This window comes from Henckelia pumila, chromosome 1 (assembly GCF_033568475.1).
Source record: "Henckelia pumila isolate YLH828 chromosome 1, ASM3356847v2, whole genome shotgun sequence".
In the NCBI taxonomy this organism is placed as follows: Eukaryota; Viridiplantae; Streptophyta; class Magnoliopsida; order Lamiales; family Gesneriaceae; genus Henckelia; species Henckelia pumila.
This window is the reverse complement of record NC_133120.1, coordinates 86,583,437-86,606,121: the sequence shown is the minus strand read 5'-3', so window position 1 is coordinate 86,606,121 and position 22,685 is coordinate 86,583,437. Positions and strand designations below refer to the sequence as shown.

The 22,685-nt window shown below is 37.1% G+C and overlaps 5 protein-coding genes across 6 annotated transcripts; 3 read left to right on the top strand and 2 right to left on the bottom strand.

The window, feature by feature from the left end:
- The first annotated feature begins 811 nt into the window (after window positions 1–811).
- Window positions 812–4,193, top strand: LOC140874587 (receptor-like kinase TMK4). The gene is made up of 2 exons (XM_073277898.1): window positions 812–3,181; window positions 3,398–4,193. Exons 1-2 carry the CDS (start codon window positions 940–942, stop codon window positions 3,922–3,924), a joined length of 2,769 nt encoding a protein of 922 aa, XP_073133999.1. The 5' UTR covers window positions 812–939; the 3' UTR covers window positions 3,925–4,193.
- Window positions 4,194–7,532: 3,339 nt separating this feature from the next.
- LOC140879402 (pentatricopeptide repeat-containing protein At4g14050, mitochondrial) lies at window positions 7,533–9,603 on the top strand. Its single transcript, XM_073283101.1, has one exon. It carries the CDS (start codon window positions 7,544–7,546, stop codon window positions 9,380–9,382), a length of 1,839 nt encoding a protein of 612 aa, XP_073139202.1. The 5' UTR covers window positions 7,533–7,543; the 3' UTR covers window positions 9,383–9,603.
- A 119-nt stretch (window positions 9,604–9,722) lies between these two features.
- On the bottom strand, window positions 9,723–13,079 carry LOC140879410 (selenium-binding protein 1-like). 2 transcript variants are annotated; one of them, XM_073283113.1, is made up of 8 exons: window positions 12,910–13,079; window positions 12,622–12,810; window positions 11,830–12,025; window positions 11,360–11,587; window positions 10,983–11,214; window positions 10,782–10,889; window positions 10,404–10,676; window positions 9,723–10,147 (listed from the first exon to the last, which is right to left on the bottom strand). In XM_073283113.1, exons 2-8 carry the CDS (start codon window positions 12,758–12,760, stop codon window positions 9,866–9,868), a joined length of 1,458 nt encoding a protein of 485 aa, XP_073139214.1. In that variant the 5' UTR covers window positions 12,761–12,810; window positions 12,910–13,079; the 3' UTR covers window positions 9,723–9,865. The 2 variants fall into 2 exon arrangements, with proteins under 2 accessions (XP_073139214.1, XP_073139220.1); XM_073283119.1 differs by lacking the exon at window positions 12,910–13,079 and having other exon boundaries at window positions 12,622–12,888.
- Window positions 13,080–14,033: 954 nt separating this feature from the next.
- Window positions 14,034–16,688, bottom strand: LOC140885278 (heat stress transcription factor A-5). The gene is made up of 2 exons (XM_073292240.1): window positions 16,346–16,688; window positions 14,034–15,515 (listed from the first exon to the last, which is right to left on the bottom strand). The coding sequence occupies exons 1-2, from the start codon at window positions 16,553–16,555 to the stop codon at window positions 14,325–14,327; spliced, it is 1,401 nt and encodes a 466-aa protein (XP_073148341.1). The 5' UTR covers window positions 16,556–16,688; the 3' UTR covers window positions 14,034–14,324.
- A 132-nt stretch (window positions 16,689–16,820) lies between these two features.
- On the top strand, window positions 16,821–17,933 carry LOC140885288 (uncharacterized). Its single transcript, XM_073292251.1, has 3 exons — window positions 16,821–16,954; window positions 17,035–17,113; window positions 17,184–17,933. Exons 1-3 carry the CDS (start codon window positions 16,937–16,939, stop codon window positions 17,768–17,770), a joined length of 684 nt encoding a protein of 227 aa, XP_073148352.1. The 5' UTR covers window positions 16,821–16,936; the 3' UTR covers window positions 17,771–17,933.
- Window positions 17,934–22,685: the final 4,752 nt, after the last annotated feature.

The window sequence follows — 22,685 nt, the reverse complement described above, 5'->3', positions numbered from 1 at the left end:
AACATTTTTTGTCATATATGTGCCAATCTATTATTTTTTAATCATTGATGTTGTCGCAATTTCATTTCTAATATTACATTTTTCAAATTTGGTGAATTTGTTATCAGAATTATTAATGTGACACAACAAATATAAATTTGCGCCAATTGTTAACACGTTAACATCAAATAAGAAAAATGACTAGTTTTTTTTATATACAAAAATAAAAATAAAAAATTAGACCGAAATTTAGCCACATATAACCAAAATCCAAAAAAACAAATATAGAAGTATAATTTTCTCCTACAAAAAATGGCTCACCGTTCCACTTGAGACAAGTAAAAGCATAATACATGCTTGTATTTCAACGAACCTGTAAAATTGCAACATATGTCAAAATATCCTATATATATATTTATTTATTTCTAACTTTCCAACAAATTTGAATGTGAAACAAACTAAGCCAACTTGACATTTTTGGCTATAAAATATAACGAACGAACACACATCATAGTGCAGCTGTTTGTGAACATATTCCAGACATTCATTGTAATCATCTAACAAACAAGAAGACATATAATAATATCTCAGAGTTTATAATTAGTGTAAAGTAAAGTAGATGCATTTTTATTTTATTTTATTTTATTTTATTTTATATATAAAGAGAGACGCGTTTCTATTGTACTCATTATGAAAGATTACTAAATAGAACATGTTAAATATTTAATTAGTTTTCCTCTCAAAAAAAATTAATTTTATATTTATTATAAATGGAAATAAAAATGTATTTTTTAAAAACAAAAGTATAAAACCGAAATAAATCATAGTGATGATGATGTTTTATAGGTATGGGCTTGAAAATAATTGAAGAAATTCATAATCTGATCGGCCCAAGCTAGCTTTGCGTAGTCTCTTTATATCCTCTTTGTTTAGATTCCCATCTCTACCGCCACCGCATCAATGGCCGCCCGCCGCCTCCTCCTCCTCCTCCTCCTCCTCCCTCTACTTTCCTTTGCCGACGACTCTGCCGTCATGTTGAAGCTCCTCTCCTCCCTCTCTCCTGCCCCCTCCGGCTGGTCACCCTCCACCCACTTCTGCAGCTGGACGAACGTCAACTGTGACACTACCTCCACCTTCGTCACCGCCATCAACCTCGACTCCGCCTCCGTCTCCGGCACGCTGCCGCCAGAGGTCAACAATCTGACCATGCTCAAATCGCTCGCCTTCCAGAAAAACTCTCTGTCGGGGCCTCTTCCTTCTTTTGAGAACATGACTTCGCTCGAACAGATATATCTCGACATAAATGGCTTTACATCAACTCCCAAAAACTTCCTTTTAGGCCTCGTAAACCTTCAGATATTTTCCATCAGTGAAAATTCTAATCTGGGTTCGTGGGAAATCCCTACGTATCTGTCGGACAGTTCAAATCTTGTTTCTTTTTATGCCAGCAATGCTAGCATCACAGGTGTGATTCCGGATATTTTTGGGTCTTTTCCAAATTTGCAGAACGTGAGATTGTCTTACAACAACTTGACTGGATCTTTGCCTGGATCTTTTGCGGGGTCAGAAATTCAGAATCTTTGGCTAAATAATCAGCAACAAGGCATATCTGGTATCATTGATGTACTGTCTAACATGAGCCAGTTGTCTCAGGTTTGGTTACACTCCAATTCATTTTCTGGTGGGATCCCAGATTTATCAAACTGTGTGAATTTGTTTGACCTGCAGTTGAGGGATAATAGATTTACTGGGATTGTACCGGTTTCTTTGATGAATCTTCCAAATCTTCTTAATATAACATTACAAAACAATAAGTTACAGGGACCTTACCCTCAGTTTTCGGATAAAGTTCATTTCGAAGTTGGGACAACTAACAGCTTTTGTTTGGACAAACCCGGGCCCTGTGATCCGCAGGTGACCATTCTTCTTGATGTTGCGGCTGCACTCGGGTATCCCATGGCGTTGGCTCAATCTTGGCTGGGCAATAATGTTTGCCAAGACTGGAGATTTATTAACTGTGATACGCAAGGGAAGAATGTTACAGTGGTGAACATGGCCAAGCAGGGGTTTTCGGGTTCTATTTCTCCTGCATTTGCGAATTTCACTTCTTTGAGGAATTTGATATTGAGTGATAATAATCTTACTGGTACGATTCCTAGCACGTTGGTTACCCTGTCTCAGCTTCAAAATTTTGATGTGTCGAATAATAATTTATCTGGACCAATTCCTTTATTTCCTCCTAGCGTGAGGTTTATTCGTAGTGGTAATCCTTTTCTTGGCAAGAATGTCACTGGTGGAGGTGGGGAGCTGGGGACTGACTCGGGACTTGTTTCTCGTGATGGAAGCAAATCTGGTTCATCAAAAAGTTCGCTTTCTGTCGGTATGATTGCTGGTGTTATAGTAGCTGTTGTGGTGTTCATCGGAGTTCTATTGTTTGTGTCCTACAAATGCTATATGAAAAAACGGCAGAAGAGATTTGGCACAGTTGAGAGTGCTGAGCAAGGCAGTGAAATGGCAAAAACTAGTGTGCTGAACGGAGTAAATGGACATGGTAGTGTTCCAAGTGAATTACATAGCCAAAGCAGTGGTGACCATAGTGAAATCCCCGTTTCCGATGGTGGAAATGCTGCAATCTCGATACAAGTTCTTAGGCAAGTGACTAATAATTTTAGTGAAAAAAATGTATTGGGTAGAGGTGGATTTGGGGTTGTCTACAAAGGCGAATTGCATGATGGGACTAAGGTTGCTGTTAAGAGAATGGAGTGTGGAGCGATGGGAATGAAAGGGACGAATGAATTCTTGGCTGAAATAGCTGTTCTAACCAAAGTTAGGCATAGACATCTTGTTGCTCTTTTGGGATCTTGTGTTCATGAAAACGAAAAGCTTTTGGTGTACGAGTATATGCCACAAGGAACCTTAGCCCAGCATTTATTTGGATGGCAAGAATTGGGGTATCAGCCTCTGACATGGAAGCAAAGGGTGACGATTGCATTGGACGTAGCTAGGGGAGTCGAGTATCTTCATAGCTTGGCCCAACAAAGCTTCATCCATAGAGATTTGAAGCCGTCCAATATTCTCCTTTCCGATGACATGAGAGCAAAGGTTGCGGATTTTGGATTGGTGAAAAATGCCCCCGATGGGAAGTATTCCATGGAGACACGTTTGGCTGGGACATTTGGCTATCTTGCACCTGAATATGCTGGTAAGCATTGCATATGGAGTTGCTGTTATGTGCGTGTATTTAAAAATAGCTGCAACTTTTATGACTAGATGGTTTGCAGAAATGTTCTAATGAGTATAAATTAATCTTAAGCTTTTAGGACAATTACCTCAAAATTAAATTCACGATTTATGTTCTTGATTCTTGAATAATTTTTTTGATAATTCCTTGATGTAACCTATGGATATATTCGCGCAGCTACTGGACGAGTGACTACAAAAGTAGACGTGTACGCATATGGAGTTGTTTTAATGGAGATAATCACCGGCAGAAAGGCCCTCGATGAAACAATGCCCGACGAGAAGGCACATCTGGTAGCATGGTTCCGAAGGGTCATAATCAACAAAGAGAACATCCGAAAATCCATCGACCCCCTTCTTGATCCTGACGATGAAACTTATGAGAGCATTTGCAAGGTGGCTGAATTGGCTGGTCACTGCACAGCCCGTGAATCATTTCAGAGGCCTGATATGGGACATGCTGTGAATGTCTTGGGACCTCTCGTGGAGCAGTGGAAACCATCCAAACCCGCGGAACAAGAAGATGAAGAACAATATGGTATTGATCTACATTTGAGCCTCCCTCAAGCGCTGCAAAGATGGCAATCTGATGAAGGTACTTCAAGAATGTTCGACGACTTGTCTTACAGCAGTCAGACTCAGTCGAGTATTCCATCGAAACCAGCTGGATTTGCGGACTCGTTTGGTTCTGTGGACTGTAGGTGATGTGAACGGAGTAGTACTACTGATGTGTTGAGGTTCGAGTCCCCACATGGTTCGAGTCTCGTTTCGGTCTGTTTGTACACTTGTACTGATATAGATAATCAAGTTCCCAAATTGTATTCAATTTATTCTTTTGTACCTGTTTTGATAATAGCATTCTGTGGTGTAGTTATTTGCTGTACTGGATTGGATTTTTTGTTCAATTTTAAGAATGTAATGAGGGGTAAGCAAATGTATTCTTACACTGTAATTTTTAGAGAATTTAAACTTCATGTTTGAATTTTTCCTTTTTCCGATAGTCGAAAAACAATTATTCTTATCTCCATTGGTGGAGGAATAAAATAAAAGAATAGGAGAAATTATGGAGAAACAAATGCGAGATTGATTAAATAAAACAAATAAATGGATATGAACAGAGACAACCCGTACCAGGCTGTTTTATGATGAATGATGTCAAAAGTTTAAAGATGAAGTTTTAGGAAATTTGCTGTAACTAAGCTGGCTGCTGGCTCCGCATATTTCGGCCTCCATTCTCTTTGATTTATATATTTGTTTCCCATTTTAAATTCTTTAATTTTGTAGCCCATAAGCCAACTGTCTTTTATTAGCATCGGCGGCAACTAAAAACCGATTCTTGTTGCGTATTTTATTGCCTTTTTTAATCGAACTCGAGTTAATGTTAAAAACTCTCGTGAATTGATTTTGGACACAGATTTTTTTTATCTGATTTGATTCATAAAAGAAGTATTAATTTTTTTAAAAATTAAAAAATTACGTTTAATTATAATTTATAAATATAAATCTAGTCAATCTGTTTCACAAAATAGCTACATAAATAATTTATAATATATATATGCGCGTTTTGGATGGCCTAAAGGCCCTAAACAAAGATCTCGCGCTGATTCTCTCTTGGTAGCTTTTGAATCTTGTAATCCAGTACCATCATCACCGAGCTCTATCCCTATTGTACAGACTCGATGGCGCAGGCCACTTGAGGGGTGTGTTAAAATAAATGTGGATGCGGCTGTCCGATCAGACTTATTTCAATGTGGGGTTGGGATTGTTACTCGAGATGCGAGTGGAGTAGTGATTGTCTCATCGTTTTTATGTCTTCAAGGCTCTTTCAGTCCACATATGGTGGAGATGATGACTATAAAAGAAGGTATTTTACTGGCTATTTCTTACAATTGGTCAAGGTGGACTATTGAATCTGATGCTTCTACTGTGATTGAACAAATCTCCAATTGTTCACCTTTTGCGATGGAAGAATTGCTCGTTCGCTCTATTACAGAGCTGCTTTTGCAACACCCTATAGCTGTTATTGATCATTGTTCAAGGGAAGCAAATTGGGTTGCTCATGTTTTGACATCTAAGGCTTTGTATAGTGGTTTTTTTTTATGTTTTCCTTTTTTAGGTAAATCTGTAATCCGCGACCGCAACTGATTTTTATATATATGTTCTTGTTTTCACAAAAAAAAAAGAAACAAAAAGGCCCTAAACAAAGCATATTTCATGTGCATGGTCGGCTGAATTATAATGGACCTTTTTAAATTATTATTATTATGCATGAAGACTTCTGCCGCCGAACTTAGGAACTCGACAAAGGAGTGAATTTAAACAGCCCACTATATATATATTTAAGTAGTGTTTAGAATTACTTCTAAAAAATATTTCTGAGTTTTTTTTTACAACAATTTTTGTATCTAATATGAATAGATTAAATTTCTGAATATAGTGAAAAAGTCAATTATTTGAACTCGAAATGTCTTGTCAAACTCGTCGTGTGCGTTAAATTTTGAATATTTTATAATAATAGCTATTTTTTTTTTTTTTTACGAAATAGAACTCATATCAGTTATTAATGTCCATCTATTCTAATCTCTCGAAGCTAATCTCATAGTTTGTCAATCTCGTTAGCAAGATTAAGGGCCCGTTTGGTATAAAAGATTGACTAAGATTGTGGCTGGTTTCATCGATTAATATGGTGTTTGGTACAATTTTTAATAAATCTAGTGAATACATTGTACAAAGGACAAACTGATATTATTTGAAGGATAGTAAACTTGCCTACCTCCCATGTATTAACAATCATTTTCATAATCAAATCCCTATTTCCAATTCTGCCCTTGATCCTACACCCAAGAAAAAGGAGGGCCCAGCATCTCGCTCATCGCTTCTCCATGTCAACGTTGGAAGAAAAAAGCTGTGTGTTGGGTTTTCTCTCACAGGTGCGAAAACATCATAAATCCGGACTCGTCCTCGTACCCAAGTAAAATCATACAACAATGTCTTAATTTCTCGGTAATTCATCATGAAAACAACACAGCAGAAAACACAGAAAAATTATGTATATTTATTTCTAGAATATTTCGAGAACACGGAAAAATGATAGATGAGAAGCAACAGATTGTCGATCTACCCATAATATTTCAAAATATATCAAAGAAGAATGGTTCGATTGGAAGAATTTAAGAAAAATGAAGAAGAATTCGAATGAAGAAGGGTGAAGACGGCCTTACAAAATCCAAGCAGCAGTTGAGATAAATAAATTAGGGCAGCAATACTTTCATTATATTTGAAGGGTAATTTAGTCCAAATGTATAAAAATTCTTAATTTATCACATCCACGAAATCATACCAAACAAAATACAATTTTAACACAATACATTACATTTCTACATCAATCATTCTTCTTATCATTTATCTACTAATCATTCAATAATCACATCCTTCGAACCAAACTTACCCTAAATGTATTGGGTCAGGTATAATATTTTGCTACACATGATCCGTTAATTGGGCTCAAAATAACTATTGGGCCATAAAAGTGCGCTCCATTTAAGTTCCTGAAACCAAATGGCTATCCATTATTTATTTATTTTTTTGAACTGAAAAATCAAATTCATATATCTTTCAAAATAACATTACAAATCCATTCCGAAAAGCATGAAAAAGTCCACGTATAAGAACGAGAACATTATAAAGCAAGATTTGCAATCTTGTGAGCAGCAGCATTTGCGATCCTCTTGACATGCTGGAGTTTTTGAAAGGAACCATCCAAAAGTAGCTCTTATATTGCTTTGATAAGATTATCATTTGGGCCTAAGCAACCATCACCATCTAACACTGCATGAATTGCCTCCAATAAATCAGGGTAAACCCAAACATTTGACAAATCACACAGCATGCTGAGATCCATTCCAAGCATAATGGCTCATAGTTCATCTCTGAAAACAGAGCTCGGGTTGCGAATAGGACACGCTTTTGCTGAATACACAGAAATTTCAAAAATAAGGATACATCAATATAATATTTTTGTAAATGCATTATATAATATTGTGATTGTTATATTATTCAAAAGAAGTAATTATATTTATTTAAATATGAAAAATAAAAAAAATATATTTAATTGCACTATAATTTTAGCATTTCACTACTTATTTTTTCAAAATTTTCTTATTATAAGATGATTAGAATTAAGCATCACAATTATTTAATTTAAATGACCCTCTATTAACCCTTCCAAAAAAGAAAAAGAAAAAGAAAAAGAAAAAACCTTTATTAATCTACGGAAAAAAAAAAGAATGCTACTTTAATTAAGAACAATATTTTCCAGGCATGAATGCATCACTTCCAACGTCTGATCATAGAACTAAAACGATGCGACAAGCTGCAGCTTCGAATCCAAGCCAAGATCTTCCATGCCCATGTAATCAAATGCGGTTTAGGTGTTAATGGACCCTTCTATTCCAACACCGTGATGGATTGTTATGGAAAAAGTGGCCACCTGAAGGATGCCGTTCAACTGTTCGAGGAAATGCCTCGAAGAGACTTAGCCTCGTGGGCTTCCATTTTCACCGCTTACAATCAAGCCAATCTCTGCCGGAACACCCTTTCTCTATTCTCTTCCATGCTATCTCTGGATGGCTTCCAACCTGATCATTTCATCTTCGCGAGTCTAGTTAAGGCATGCGCTTGTCTGGCTTTCTCGAAACTTGGCCTGCAGTTGCATGCTCAGTTTGTTGTGTCGCCGTTCTCGGACGATGATGTTGTTAAGTCGGCGTTAGTTGATTTTTATGCGAAATGTGGAATGGTCGATACTGCGAGTAGGGTGTTTGACTCCATTTTGCTGAAGAGTTTGGTTTCATGGACTTGCTTGATGTACGGATATGCAAGAGTGGGAAACAAAATCAAGTTGGCTGAGCTTTTGGGACACATGCCTCGTAAAAATTTGTACTCTTGGACCGCTCTGATATCTGGCTTGGTGCAGAGCGGACATCTTGATGACGCATTTAGGCTGTTTGATGAAATGAGAAGAGAACTAGTTGGTATTGAGGAACCATTTGTTATCTCAAGTTTGATCGCCGGTTCAGCTAGTTCAGCTACATTGGAGGTTGGAAAACAAATTCATAAATTAGTGATCGGTCTCGGGTATGAGTCAAGCTTGTATGTCAATAATGCTTTGATTGATATGTACGCTAAACTAAGTGATATTTTATCTGCAGAGAAGATTTTTATTGAAATGAGGAAGAGAGATGTTGTTTCTTGGACCTCTATAATTGTTGGAATGGCACAGCATGGTCGTGCCAAAGAAGCACTCTCATTGTACGACGAGATGACTTTGGTCGGTTTGAAACCAAATGAAGTAACATTTGTTGGGCTCATTTACGCCTGTAGTCATGTTGGGCTAGTCGAAAGAGGCCGACAACTTTTTGATTCTATGGTGGTGGAATATGGATTAAGTCCATCTCTTCAGCATTATACGTGCTTGGTGGATCTTTATGGTAGATCAGGACACCTTGAAGAGGCTGAGAATGTGCTTAAATCAATGCCATTTGAACCTGATGCAGCTGCGTATGCCGCTTTGTTAAGTTCTTGCACTCAAACTGGGAAAAAAGAACTAGGGGTTAGGATAGCGAATGATTTACTCAAACGTGGACCCAAAAATACCTCAACATGTATATTGATGTCCAACATTTTTGCCCGTGCTGCTATGTGGGACAATGTTGCTACCATGCGAAAATATATGGGTGCTATGGAATCAAAAAAGAAACCAGGGTACAGTCGTGTCGACTTGGGGAAAGAGGATGAAGTTTTCTATGCTGGTGAAGCGATGCATCCCATGAAAGATGAGATATTCAGTTTACTCAAAGAGTTGGATTCAGAAATGAGAAAACGAGGCTATGAGCCAGATACTTCTGTGGTTTTGCATGATATGGAAAAGCAAGAGAAGGAAAGGCAACTCTTTTGGCACAGTGAGAGAGTGGCTGTCGCCTATGGTCTGCTCAAGTCTGTGCCTGGAACCTCAATACGGATTATCAAAAACCTTCGAGTTTGTGGAGATTGTCACACGGTTTTGAAGTTCATATGCAGCATCGTGGGTAGAGAAATTGTTGTCAGAGATGCCAGCAGATTCCATCATTTCCAGAATGGCGTGTGCTCTTGTAAGGACTTTTGGTGATCTTGGATTTTGGAGATAATTATTAGACATGAAATCTTCTTGTCAAAAGAATTTTCGAGCCTGTTGTCGCATTTTTTCTCGACTCACTGGCTGTGCTTGATTTAAGATTAGCATTCCTGCTTCCTTAATGTTTCCGATGAGGTCTAGGCCTTGCGTGGTGACCTCGAACAAAGAAACTTTTGAGCTTAATATTTGTTTTTTATGGCTTAAAGTTTTGTACATCTAAACTAGCTGAATCGCCACTTTCAACCAGATTCAAATATCGGTCTGTTATTGCGATTCCAGCGCTCTTGTAAAGGTTCTATACGAAAGGGATACAGTTAATCTCCAAAATAAAATTTCATCAAAGTTGCAAATTCTGTATCCAAGTTAAATAAACAAGAACATAATGTATAATGTGTATAACAACACATCTTATGCTAAGTTTATATAAATTTATGACTACGTTTTGTCAAACGCACGTTATAGCTAGCCATATCAGAGTTAAATCCAAATATCGGAAGTGCAGTCTCCCCCGGGATATCTCATTTCGTGCGCCAAAGAAGGGCCGTCAGGTTCAGATCCGAAATCCACGATGAAATTCGGGTTGATGGTAAGCCCACCCTCATCAGAGTTTACATCAATTTGCAGCATGTGGGAACCTTTCTCCGTAAGATCAGGGTAGAATTGTTTGTCCCATGTGCTGAAGAGCGAATTCGTTGCGTAGAGACGTTTCCCATCTAAACTCAGCTGTATCATTTGAGGTCCTCCTCTTAGTTGATGTCCCTGGATTGCCAAAAAGAAAAAGAAACAACTAATTCAACTCCTCCATTGATGATTGATCACGAAACAGTTTTCGAAAGAGGTGCTTTTTATCATCAGACATCATTATGAGTGTAGATGTTGTCATATACATTAGACTTAAAAAAGGCTTTCAGACTTATCGAATGAATCCTGAAATTTAGCTTTTTAATTATCACTGAAAATGGAATACCCAATAACACAAGCCAGTTACTACTTGGTTTGGAAAAATGATTAGTACCTGAATATCAGGTACATCAATCTGGTATGTAGTGCTATCTTCTGCCACAGCAACGACGTTACTTCCTTTTCGAATCGAACCTCCAACCCATACTTGGCCAGTCAGTCGAGGATTCGCGGGATCTTCAATATTATATTGTCGAATATCACCGTGAAGCCAATTAGCCAAGTAGAGAAATCGGTCGTCGAGAGATATCAGAAAATCAGTGATAAGTCCAGGCATTTCAGGTAGAATCCAGTTCTCCACCTTCAGAGGCTTCACTGATGCTGATAACTGCAATAGACAAGCTTAGATTAATGCATTGAATTCTCTTCACTTTAAATCATTAAACGTGAGACTGAAAAAAAAGAAAAAAGAAAAAAGAGTCATTTGACGCACCTCGTGGCTCCATGACCCATCCGAATTCTTGAAAAATCTGACCATGTTGCTTGTTAAAGCACATCCCACGAATCCGGTATCTTTAGCCGGATCATGCAAGAACCTAATCTGAATTCAAGTACGGCATCACGTGAGTCGAGAAAAAATTCAACGGAGAAAATTATAACACACAACCGCAGATAACAATAAAATGTAATATACCTCCAAAGGCAAGAGACCGGAATTTCCAAGGTCTAAAGTCTGTTTCAACTCACCCTCAGGCCAACTATATACATGCAAATGTCTTCCATAATGACCATCCGAAACGTGCTGAAGGTCAAAACCTTTGGTGAAGGCAGCAGGGGCTCCCCATGAAGTGCTGATCATGGTCTTATGCCGAGGTTGGTACCAGAAATCGTAGCCGAAAAGGGGGCTGTGACCTGGCTTCTCCCACCTATCATGAAGAAATGGAAGTCATTTACTAATTTACGATCTTTAGTTTCCAGACCATTGATGTGAATCTATAAAGTTTGAAGAAATGCCAATGAAAATATGAAATACTAAGTCTATATTTAGGGCACGAATCATAACAAAGGTACCTTCCTTTGACATTGAAGTCCGAGTCGAGCAGAAGAAATCCATTTCCTTCGGCCTTTCCATCTTTATCTCCAAGACACGACACCATGATCTCACCTGAAGCAAGACAGTGAGCTGTGTGCGGGAATGCTAATCCAGTTTTCTGTATTATATCTTTGGGGTCAACAAATTTATGTAAACTTGGAGCCCTTGGATCCTTTAGGGTATCGACCGCATAAATACGGCCAGACCTGAGATAAAGGCATTAGAGGAACATGTCAAAAAAAGAGTAATAACCTCTGTTGTCAAAAAGGTTTCTACACAAAAACACATGAACAAAACGCAAATGTGGATGTGGCACGAATGGCTACTTGTAACTTTTTATACACAGAAAGTGGACAAAGAAACCATGACACACACAATTTTCCTAACATGTTTAAGGTAAATGTTTCGTGAAGCAATCGATTTATCTTTGACAAATTTGGCCACTCACACAAGCGAAGGTAGGACAAGAAAGCGGCGCGCAGAAGATGCATCGCCATGGCAAGAGCTGCAGGAATTCCATCCAGTATGATGCAGCTCATCGCCAATGAAAGGCATAGGCAGCCTATGGATCACTTTCGAGTAAGTTGGTGAGCTTGGATCTACATCCACCGTAGCAAGGTAGTCTGGCTTATTCCTTCCTGTCCCTATAAATTTTGTATAGCAACATAATCATAGTGTTAGTTGCAAGTTAATCATTGAAAGTATATGGGAAAATGTCGAATCCCCACTAACTTTTTTTAACTGGTAAATCAAATTCTTTGAATCAATCTTACCTTTAAAACAGGAATTGTTTACACTCGTCGCAACAAAGATTAATTAAATAGATGACAAAGGTTGACATTCAGAATCAGCTTAATTTATTAAAAAAATTGGCAAGAGACCATCTGAATCTTGTAAATTCTTGATCGTGTAAACAATCAATTTAGTACTTTTCCAACAATAAAAGTGTAAAGATCCTCACTTTGCGGTAGGAACTTCGAATCTAAAATTTTCAATTTTATGAATAATTTTCAAAGAATCAGAACCAAATATCTGGCTCTATATTCAATTGATTCCAGCTATTTACTTTTCGGGAGATCCACTCCAAATAAAAATGAAATAAAATAAAATAAAATCATGAAGACAGAATCCATCATGATTCAAAAGATCAGCACCCAGTAAAGCATCAGCAGATAACCAAATCCAAGAAATTCAGCAAAGAAAAAACAATAAAAAGAACAACCTCAAATTAATTAAATACCTGTATAAATACAAGTAACATAAATCAGAGCTTCCCTCGGCCCAGACATGGCTTCAAGAGGAGAAGCATACCCCGGTCCTTTCTTGCAGCACCCATTATCCACCGTCGCATGTTGCAACACCACCATATCAGTCGCCATTTTTCTCCGCGATTATCAAGAAACCAAGCAGAACCCAGAAGCCAAAACCACTATATCAAAATAATAAAGCCACCCTTTTCAGCATCAGCTTTGGTCCCTTATTTTATAAGAATAAATAAATTCGGGAGGATCACGTGAAATTGCCTTACCTGTCGTCGGTCGATATCACAGAGGCCACGTTCGCAACAAAGTAAATGCCGGGATGAGGTGACAGACAGGCAAGTCGTTTTTTTTTATTTTTTTATTTTTTATAATGGGACTATTTGTTCGTATGTGGGCATGATTTCGAGATAGGTGTCCAAGAGAGGATGTATCTGGTACGAGGTTAGACACTGGATTCAAAACTCTCGTAATTAAAGTACACCATTTGCTTTCAAGTCAACAACACCCTATAATTTTGGAAGACCCTTATAAATTTTTATAGGAAATTCTGTGATTATCATGTGAGATATTTCATCAACACACTTGTAGATTACACTCATTTTTTATTCGGTGCATGGTGGATGCTGCTATACGGATTATCTTTATCTGAGTGAAGATCACTTGTTTAGCATAGAATTTCCATTTAATTTGGACCCTATGAGTTTTGATCGATGAATAAATTGTAATGTTTTGACTTTTGAGCGAGTATAAATCAAAGAGATTCATAGTTCATAAAATATTAAATTTTTTTCACAAATAATAATCGAATACCAAAACTTCATAAATTTCTTTTTTCTTTGTTTTATGCGCAAATTGCTCAAAAATCCCCAATGCAAACATGTTTTGCTCTGCATTCCCTAGCCACTTTTTTGTACCACAATTTTTGTTAATTTGTACCACATCTTGTATGATTTTGTACCACATCTTGTATTGTTTTGTACCACATTTTATGACTAGGGACCCCAAATCAAAACATGTTTGCATTTGGGGATTTTTGAGCAAATTGCCCTTGTTTTATTTTGGCATATAATTTCTTGATTTTGAAATAGCAAAATTTCTCAACTTTATTCCTTTTTTTTTTCTTTTTTTTTTCCGGTCCTACTCACTAGAGATCAATTTTTTTTTGCTTTTCTTGACTTCTAATATATACATATTGATGTTAAAAACAAAAACAAAAACAAAAACAAAAACAAAAGAAAGAAAAAGAAAGAAAAGACGCCAAAAAGCTAGGAAAGGAGCCCCAATCGCGACACTGCGAAATTAAATGTTTACAGTGTAAAAATATTGGTAGATGGAAATACACACAAGGAGATTGAAGATGACAATGGGACCCAGAATCTAAAACCAAACCCGAACTCGCAGGAAAAAAATTACCTTATGCTTTGAACACAGGACATTCTGATTACCAAGCAAGAAAATATCGAAGGTGTACCCACCAAGATTCTCATAGACATCAATACATTATATTCATAAAGGAGAAAAAGCTAAGAGAGAGACATGTGATACTTGAACAACTCAGACAAAATAACATGATACCAAGAAACTATGAAAGAAACAAGATAGCAACTCTGTTTCAGACAAGTACACAGGAAGTGATGAAAAGCATAGGATTTTTCTTGGAACCTACACATAATGGAATCTTTCAAAGAGTGAGATGCTCCAGACCTTTTGTGTTTCTAGTCACTCCCTTTGTTGAATTTTTTTCTTCTTGTTCACTGTAAGCATTTGGCCTATAACCCGAGCTAGCCTCTTCGACATCTGAGCAGCCAGGTTTTTCCGTTAAAAATTGTTCCCAAAACACATCATTCACAGGCCCTTGTTTTTTACTATGAACATCTTGAGAGGAAGAAGAGACGTTAGCATCATCAAAAGAAGTCCCCTTTGTTGGCAACTTATGAGAGTTATCATTCTCGTCAGTGTTAGGCCTTGGTTCTGTATTGGTTTCTTGACTTGAGTGTGGAATTGGCGCCAAGCTTTGACTTCTGTTCGGTTCCAAAGGAGAAGAGGCGAGGGAGAGATTTAAATGGCAGGAAATATGACAATCGTCATCCATGTTCGAAGCTAAATTGTGCTGCGAGGAATGAAGTTTTGGGCTTTCAGGTCCCACTTGGCAAGGCAAAGATGAATCCATCTTTAAGGTAAACGATGCCCCGGTGTCTGACAGCTCTAATGTCTCGGCAGGGCATGAGAAACCAGCGGCTCTTGCATACTCATCTCTTGGCCATCTATCCATCCTTCCTAGAGGACCATCTTCATTGGAGCTTTGTGTGCTACGTGAAAGCAAGTTGATATCTGAAACAGTCGGTGATAGCTCCAGCCGCAGCTTGTCACAAAAATCTTGAGGGCAAATGTTCCCAAACTCAGGCCTACAGCTGCTTTGATTGTCAACCAAAATGTTTTCTTGAACCGATTGAGCGTGATCTACCTCAGGGAGTCGCCTTTTCTTATTGTACGCCGAAAAATCCATTGATTCGAGCTTTTGAGCTAGAAGTTCAACAAACTCGGGATTTTGAACTGCCTTGTTGAGGAAGCTTAATAATCTCTCCTGCCTCTGCTCCATGTCAACTATACGCTGGGATAAATTTTCTAACTGCACCGTTGCAGCAGCCTGCTCTTCATACGCCAATATATTTCCTTTAAGAACAGCTTTCTCTCGGGACAACTTATCAATTTCCTCCTCAAAAGCAGCTCTTTCTGGATCAACCGAACCTTGAGGCTGACTGTGGCTATGAATAGGCTTTCTACGATGAATATTCTTAAGATTATGTTTCTGATCTTTCACAAAATCTTCATTTGCAAATTCCCATCTTTCGGGATCAATTTTCCGAAATCCCTACAAATGAAAGAAATATCTGTAATTTACCGACAATGTGTCCATGTACCAAACCCAAATTGAAACAAAAGCATCTGAAACTTTTTAGGTGAGAGAAGATCAGTGGCAATTGTAAAAATGAGTCATTAAAATGAATATCTGGTACTTGTCCGCGTGAAAATGAGTGGTAAAGCAAATAATGAATCGTCTCATATCACCCCAACTTATCATCTCTCTTCTTTCATCTCAATCACTGCACCAACACTGATTTGCTAGCTAAGGTATCACCGCAAATTCCTTCAATTCCCTTCATTGAGGGGCCATAAATCGATGGCTGACCCCCCTTAACCTCTCATTGATAGATTGCCTTTAGACCCCATTATTCTATCCACGCCAAGAACTCTCCGAGAGGATCAATACAAACCAAGATGTTCTTTCTATCATTCATTGAAGCAAAGGTTACCCTAACAGTTCTATTTCTATAGGAAGCTAAGTAAGTTTCCGAAACACAGAAATTTGGTGCAACAGAACGATAAAAAAAAATACCATTTGAATCTCTCTTCAGAGTGCTAAAAGACTAGCGCGCACCAACCATTTTGAGTCTTTCCCCAGGTAATATTTATTAAATCACAACCCCTCCCCACAATGAACTTAATCGAGCTACATGGATATGAGGATCATCTCTTTACAATATCATCAGCTACATGAATCGGACAATTTTCTATACCCAATCACCAATCGAAATTAATCACGCAGAAGTCATGAGAAATTTGAGCTAAATTCAAAAGATGATTTCTTTTTTTAACGCAGAAAACAAAATACACATATCTCTTGGGAATTGGGGCACATACATAGGTGTTGAGCTGACGGATGAAGCTGGAGAAATTGTTGTGCTTGAAGTAGGAGGGGAGAAGGACTCGGGCGAATTCCGGTGGATTCCAGACCACGAAGCTTTTCCGGCTAGCGCTCCATGATACTATTGCGTCCGTCGATGAATCGTCCACCATCTCGTACGTCTTCAGAAGGAAAGGCGCCGGCCCACCACCGCCGCCGCCATCCATCGTTGTATGCGACGATTATTATTGAATGGCCGGCAAGACAGAAGGTAGGTCTATTTTAGTCAAAATGCATACAGTGCTTTAATATTTATTTATTTTTGTACGCAACTAATTTTTTAATTGACCATTTTAATAATTAATTAATTATGAGATATTCTATCAATTATCAAGATTCAAGATGTACAGAATACCGAAAAAAAATCAATCTTTCGATAAAAATCCGTTAACTTTCCAATTTTAATTCATTCTTTACAAATTTAAATTCAAATCCACAAGGAAATTGCCAATGAAATTATATACACGTATTGTAAATTGTCCATAACCCAAATCCATCCGCTCGAGAGCAACATTGATACAGGACAACATTAGGCTATCGAGATTCCAATGGAAAGCCCCAAATGTGTGAGTAAATTTGATTTATTCCATGAAATTTATCAAAATTGTTTCGTGTTTTCATTTGATCGAATCTTGTTGAATCACAGCTTATTGTTGTGGAAGTGCACGACATGTGTTGCAGAGAGTATAAGAAGAAACTGGGGGAAGAGCTTAAAAAACTCAATGGTAATTGGTATGAACAACGATTTTATGTTGGTTTTTATCAATTGATTTGATTTTGGTTTCCTAAATGCAGTGGAATATTCACTCTCCAGAGATCTAGAAAAGAATCATGTTTCGGTCACAGGCAGATCAGTTGAGGCAGATTTATTGCTGGATATCATTGGAAGAACAGGGAAACACGCAGAAATCCTTCACTTCAGCCGGAGCTACACGAGGAGCAAATCAAATGCAAACACAAACGACACCGGAAAATTCCCACATGATACCGGAAATCACGATCAACACTATGGAAATCCTTGCAACAACAACAACAACAACGGCCACAAATTCGAAAAAGATGATGAAGAGCATAAATGCGAGCCCTACGTGCCTCCCGAGATCGACGCGAGGATTTGCAGAGATTTCTGGTGCAAACAGCATAAACAGAGACCGATTTTTCACGATAAAGTGCCTGCTGGCGCGAGTGGAGGAATGTTCGGGCATCCGTTTCACAACGCGGGTGCACCGTTTCATTTCGCCAATAATCCGTGGGAGCAGTATGGCCGCTACCCCGGCGGCGGATATGACCCGAGGACGCTGCCGCCTACCGCGTACAGTTTCGGCTCAGGTGGGTATATGCCTTGGTCGTCTGCCTTTTATGATTATGGTTTTCAACCGTGATTTCACTTGATATAAGTGTTTTGGCACTTAAAATAAAACGTTAATTGATTATTTGTTTTTGTTTAATGATTGATTCAAGTTTTATAAATTGATTGTCGTTGTTGTATCTTGTCAAGCGATGTGTTATGTGTGATAGAGTCAGTCATTGCATGGCGATGTACGTGATTCAAGAATAGCGTTCTGAAATTATTTTTGCTGTGCATGAGTGATAAGATTGGATGTCTTTAAGCCTACATTTGAGTGTTAAAATTTGTTTCGATGTTATTTATTTGTTTTTGTTTAAGAAAACTAAATGTGCAACACACTTTCAAATTTCGATGTCCAAATTATGATTCACAAATGTTTTAATTCTTAAATTGGGGTTAGTTTTGTCGTCTTGTATATTTGAAAGCCCAGTGGAAATATCATATTGTTTTCCAAACTATCCTTTATATGTATTTTGTAAAATAATGGTAATAATAAAGCTTGAACAATTTCAATTAATCAATATAAAAGAAATTTGTTGATACTAATTGTATAATAACAAGATTTAAAATTGTACTTTTAATTTTTAAATGATTTCAAATAATCATAAATTATATTGGCCGCAATATTACAAAAATAAAGCATGTACCATAGTCTATACTATATGATAAACGCAGTTCAAAAAAAGGGTCATGGGCATAACTATTATTTTGCTTTGGACTCTTGGGCCTTTCACTTTGGGTCATCGTCTATTTTCAACCCATTTCACATCTGATGAGTACATTACGGACCATGTCCACCAAATGCATGCATACTTATCACATACTCATTGAAATATATTGTTTTTGTTTTATGTTCTTTCTTTTCTGCAATTATCAATAAAAAGGTCAAAAGAAAGGTTTAACCAGTGCATATAATAGAAATAACACAAAAATTGAGTAGTTCAAACAAAAATTTTAAACATGTTTTTATCCATATTAGTTACATATAAGTAATTAACATGAATTGTCAGTATTTACAATAAAATTATCATTATCTTTTATTGTGTTAATTAATTTTGAAGTAAGTCTCTTGTGATACGGGTCATTCATACTCATATTTACAAATAAAAATAATATTTAGCATTAAAAATAATAAATTTTCATCGTTGACCAAAATAAAAAATCCGTCATACAAAATTAACAAGAGTTTTGATGCTAATTTTATTTTGAATTCTTATTACTTAGGCTAGTATGCGGAAAATCCATGTGCACGAACATTTTTAAAAAAATTTAGATGTTCGTGCAAACATCTAAGATGTTCGCACGAACCTCACATGCATCGCGAACATCTATTTATTTTTTTTAATTCGCGCGAACATCTAAAATGTTCGTACAAATATCACGTGATGTACATGGATTCCTCGCACACTAGTGTGCATGATATCAATATATATATATACCTCAACAATATTAAATCTAAGAGTCCAATTTGGATACGTGGGATAACAAATACAAAACGAACATTAATTTTAAACACACACATTAATTAAAAACGTACATTAGGTTTTTTTAATAAAAGAATTCGAGATCATCTCCAAACCATAAATATATTTTAGTTTAAAATTTAAAATAAAATAATGTAATATTTTCACTAAGCTGTATAATATCAATCTCTGACCCATTCACTTTAAATCTTACCCCCAAAAAATATTCTAATAATATATTTATTTTACATACACTATTTCGTAAAATTTAATAACATAATTATGATATAAATTATATTATATTGTTAATAAATAGTATTTACAATTATTATATTTAAAAAAGAGAATGTCAAATATCAATTTTGTGGCCACGGGTAAAAATTCTCTCCACTATTTCGAACAGCCGCCGCCCCGTTCGAGACTCCAGTCCTTTTTTTGTTTTTGAGATTTCCGGCGATTATTTATAGTGAAGAAAGGATTTCTTATTTGACAGGCAAAAAATTCTCTTCACTCTATTTCAAATTGCCGTTCTAATTTTACCGACGCCAATTTGAAATTCTCCATTTTCACAGTAAAGAAAGGGGTTATCAATTGAAAGAAAAACACCTCCCTCTTCTTCTTCTTCTTCCGCCTTAAGTCGTAGTTCAATCGTCGACACATTCGAGATTCTTCATTAAATGACCAGATCAAAAAAATGACCGCACAAAAAAGTGAGGTGTTTTTCTTTCAAATGAGAGCCCCGTAAAAAATAGAGAATATCGAACAGCAGCAGCAGAACTATGTCACTTGTCGGCGAGGGGCGTTTGGAGGAAATGGGTGGAATTACTGTGATGAGAAAACCGGTGGATATGGAAATTGTGAGACAGATGAGAACTTTGAATTCTTTTATCTTTGGTCAAACCATAGTTGGGTTAAGAGGCCTACAACTAAGAAATTCGGAATTTTTTTTAAACAAAAAATAAATGACACATGGCAGCCAATAAGTGGATTCAGGCACTACCTTGACTGGTAGGGTCGAACTTACCCCCAAAGGTTGTACGAGTTTTTCCTCTTTTTTTTCCTTTATTTTAATAGTGGAATCGTGGCATCGTGGTATGGTCCCTGACATTTTTGACTCTAGGTTTTTATTTTGTTTACTTGACAGAGCTTAGAGTTTGTTATGCACCTGAAATCAGGCGTGGAAATCAAAATTTTTGACAGTACTCTATGTTTTTATGTTGTTTACTTCTATGCAGAAATTTACTTTTTATTAGAGAAAAATTAAGTCAAACCAAGCTGTTTTTGACACGAAATCACACCTCAACTATAGTGCAGAACTGCAGCTTTCGCGATACATTATTGAACACGAAACTGACCACTTCCTCTTTGTGTTTAGAAAGACCAACCAAAACATTTTTATGTGCCTTGCTCGGCCATGAAAAACGTTCAATTACCATTGAAATCCGTAAAAATTGAAGGAACACGGTAAAGACTATTACCTCGAGCTTGTATATGTGCAGCGATGATTTAGTAGTCATCGCCACGAAACGTCCTCCACGAGTACAGTAAATGTATTGCGACCATGTAGCCGAACAAATTTTCAAGTCGTCATCAACACAAAAAAAAACATTAATTTTGGAGTTGTATGTTACTTATTCTAACTTTCAGATTGACTAGACAGACTCTATAATGATAGATCCATCCCAGTCATAGAAAGTAACGGTGTCATCTGTGCGGACGCCTAATAAGGTACCGCCGTATATGTGCTCGGCCAAGAAGTCTAGATGGATGATATTTTTCTCCTGCAAATTCTTCTGTCAGTTTTTTCTTGTCATTTCAATGATAAAGAAGAGGAACGACTACCTTTTGGTGTGGAAATCGAAATCTTAGACGTGTTGTTTTTAACAACATATCGTCCATGTGACCATACTGCATCGAGAGCATTGCCAAAACATTCGAGAATGTTATTTTTGACAAAGTAAATTATGTAATTTCCAGATATACTCTTATGCTTTTATTTTGTTTACTTCTACGCCGAGCTTAGAGTATAGCCACATGGAAAGGTTTGTAATGCATTGTGGGGATGGTAATTATACAAACCTTCCATCCGGGCTATACGTTAAGCTCTGCGTAGAAGTAAACAAAATAAAAACATAGAGTATGACAATTACATAATTTACTCAGTCAAAAATAGCTTTGTCGAATGTTTTGGCAGTGCTCTCGATGCAACACGTCTAAAATTTCGATTTCCACACCCGATTTCAAGGTTTCTTAAGTCGTTATGTACTCATTGAAATGACAAGAAAAATCTGACAGAAGAATTTGCAGGAGAAAAAGACATCCATCTAGATTCTTGGCCGAGCACATATACGGCGGTACCTTCTTGGGTGTCGGCACAAATGACACTGTTGCTTTTTATGATCGGGGTGGATCTATCACTATACGGATAGTCAATCTGAAAGTTAACGTAAGTAATATAAAACTCCAAAATTAATGTCTTTTAGTGTTACGATCACTGCTTGAAAATTTGTTCGGCTACGTGGTCGCAGGACATTTACTGGGCTCGTGGAGGACGCTTCGTGGCGATGATTATTGAATCATCGCTGCACATATACAAGCTCGAGGTAATAGTCCTTATCGTGTTTCTTTCAATTTTTACGAATTTCAATGGTAATTGAACGTTACTTATCACAGAGCAACACACATAAAATTGCTTTGGTCGGTCTTGTTGAACACAAGGAAGTGGTCAGCGGGACATGATTTTACGAGTGTTTCGTGTTCAATAATGTATCACAGAAGCTGCCATTCTGCACTACAGTTGACGTGTGATTTTGTGTCAAAAACTGCTTGGTTTTAATTATTTTTCCTCTAATAAAAAGTAAATTTCCTTTTTTGAAACTTGTAGAAGCAATTGCTTGTTGATACGTCATATGTGCCTGGAGAACCCACGACACTTGCTTGGATTTGTCCCAAGGTTGGGACGCCTCTTCTTCATTGATCACGAATTCAAGTGAGTTCTTGGAATGATTCTAATGTCAAGTGCATGATAATGAATATATTATGTGTTTGAAAAATTACTCAAATTTCCAACATATTCGGATCCCCTTGAGCCGAATTAATTATCGCTCGTGTTGATTTTGAGAAAGCAGATAAATTTGAAATGCCAATAGAGGGATACAAGAGTATGCAAGCACTCGTCCTAAACACAATGAAGATTTTCGTTTGTTTTTTCTCATCCAACTTTTTATTTTGATGTTTAAAACAGGGGACCGAAGATGCCTAGAAAGTAGAAGGGTTCCGATGTTTTTGATCTGAGCCACGCCTTAACAAACCATTTATCTACTTTACTTTTAGCCGCTCAAATGGAAACTGCTTTTCAAATACTTCATTTAGAACTTTACATTTTTTTCATATTATTTGATCGACTTGGTAGACTGCGAATGTCTTAAACAAGTTTTGGTTCATTTTCTCTCATCTAACAATTGTTTCTTGTTTTGATGTTCAAAA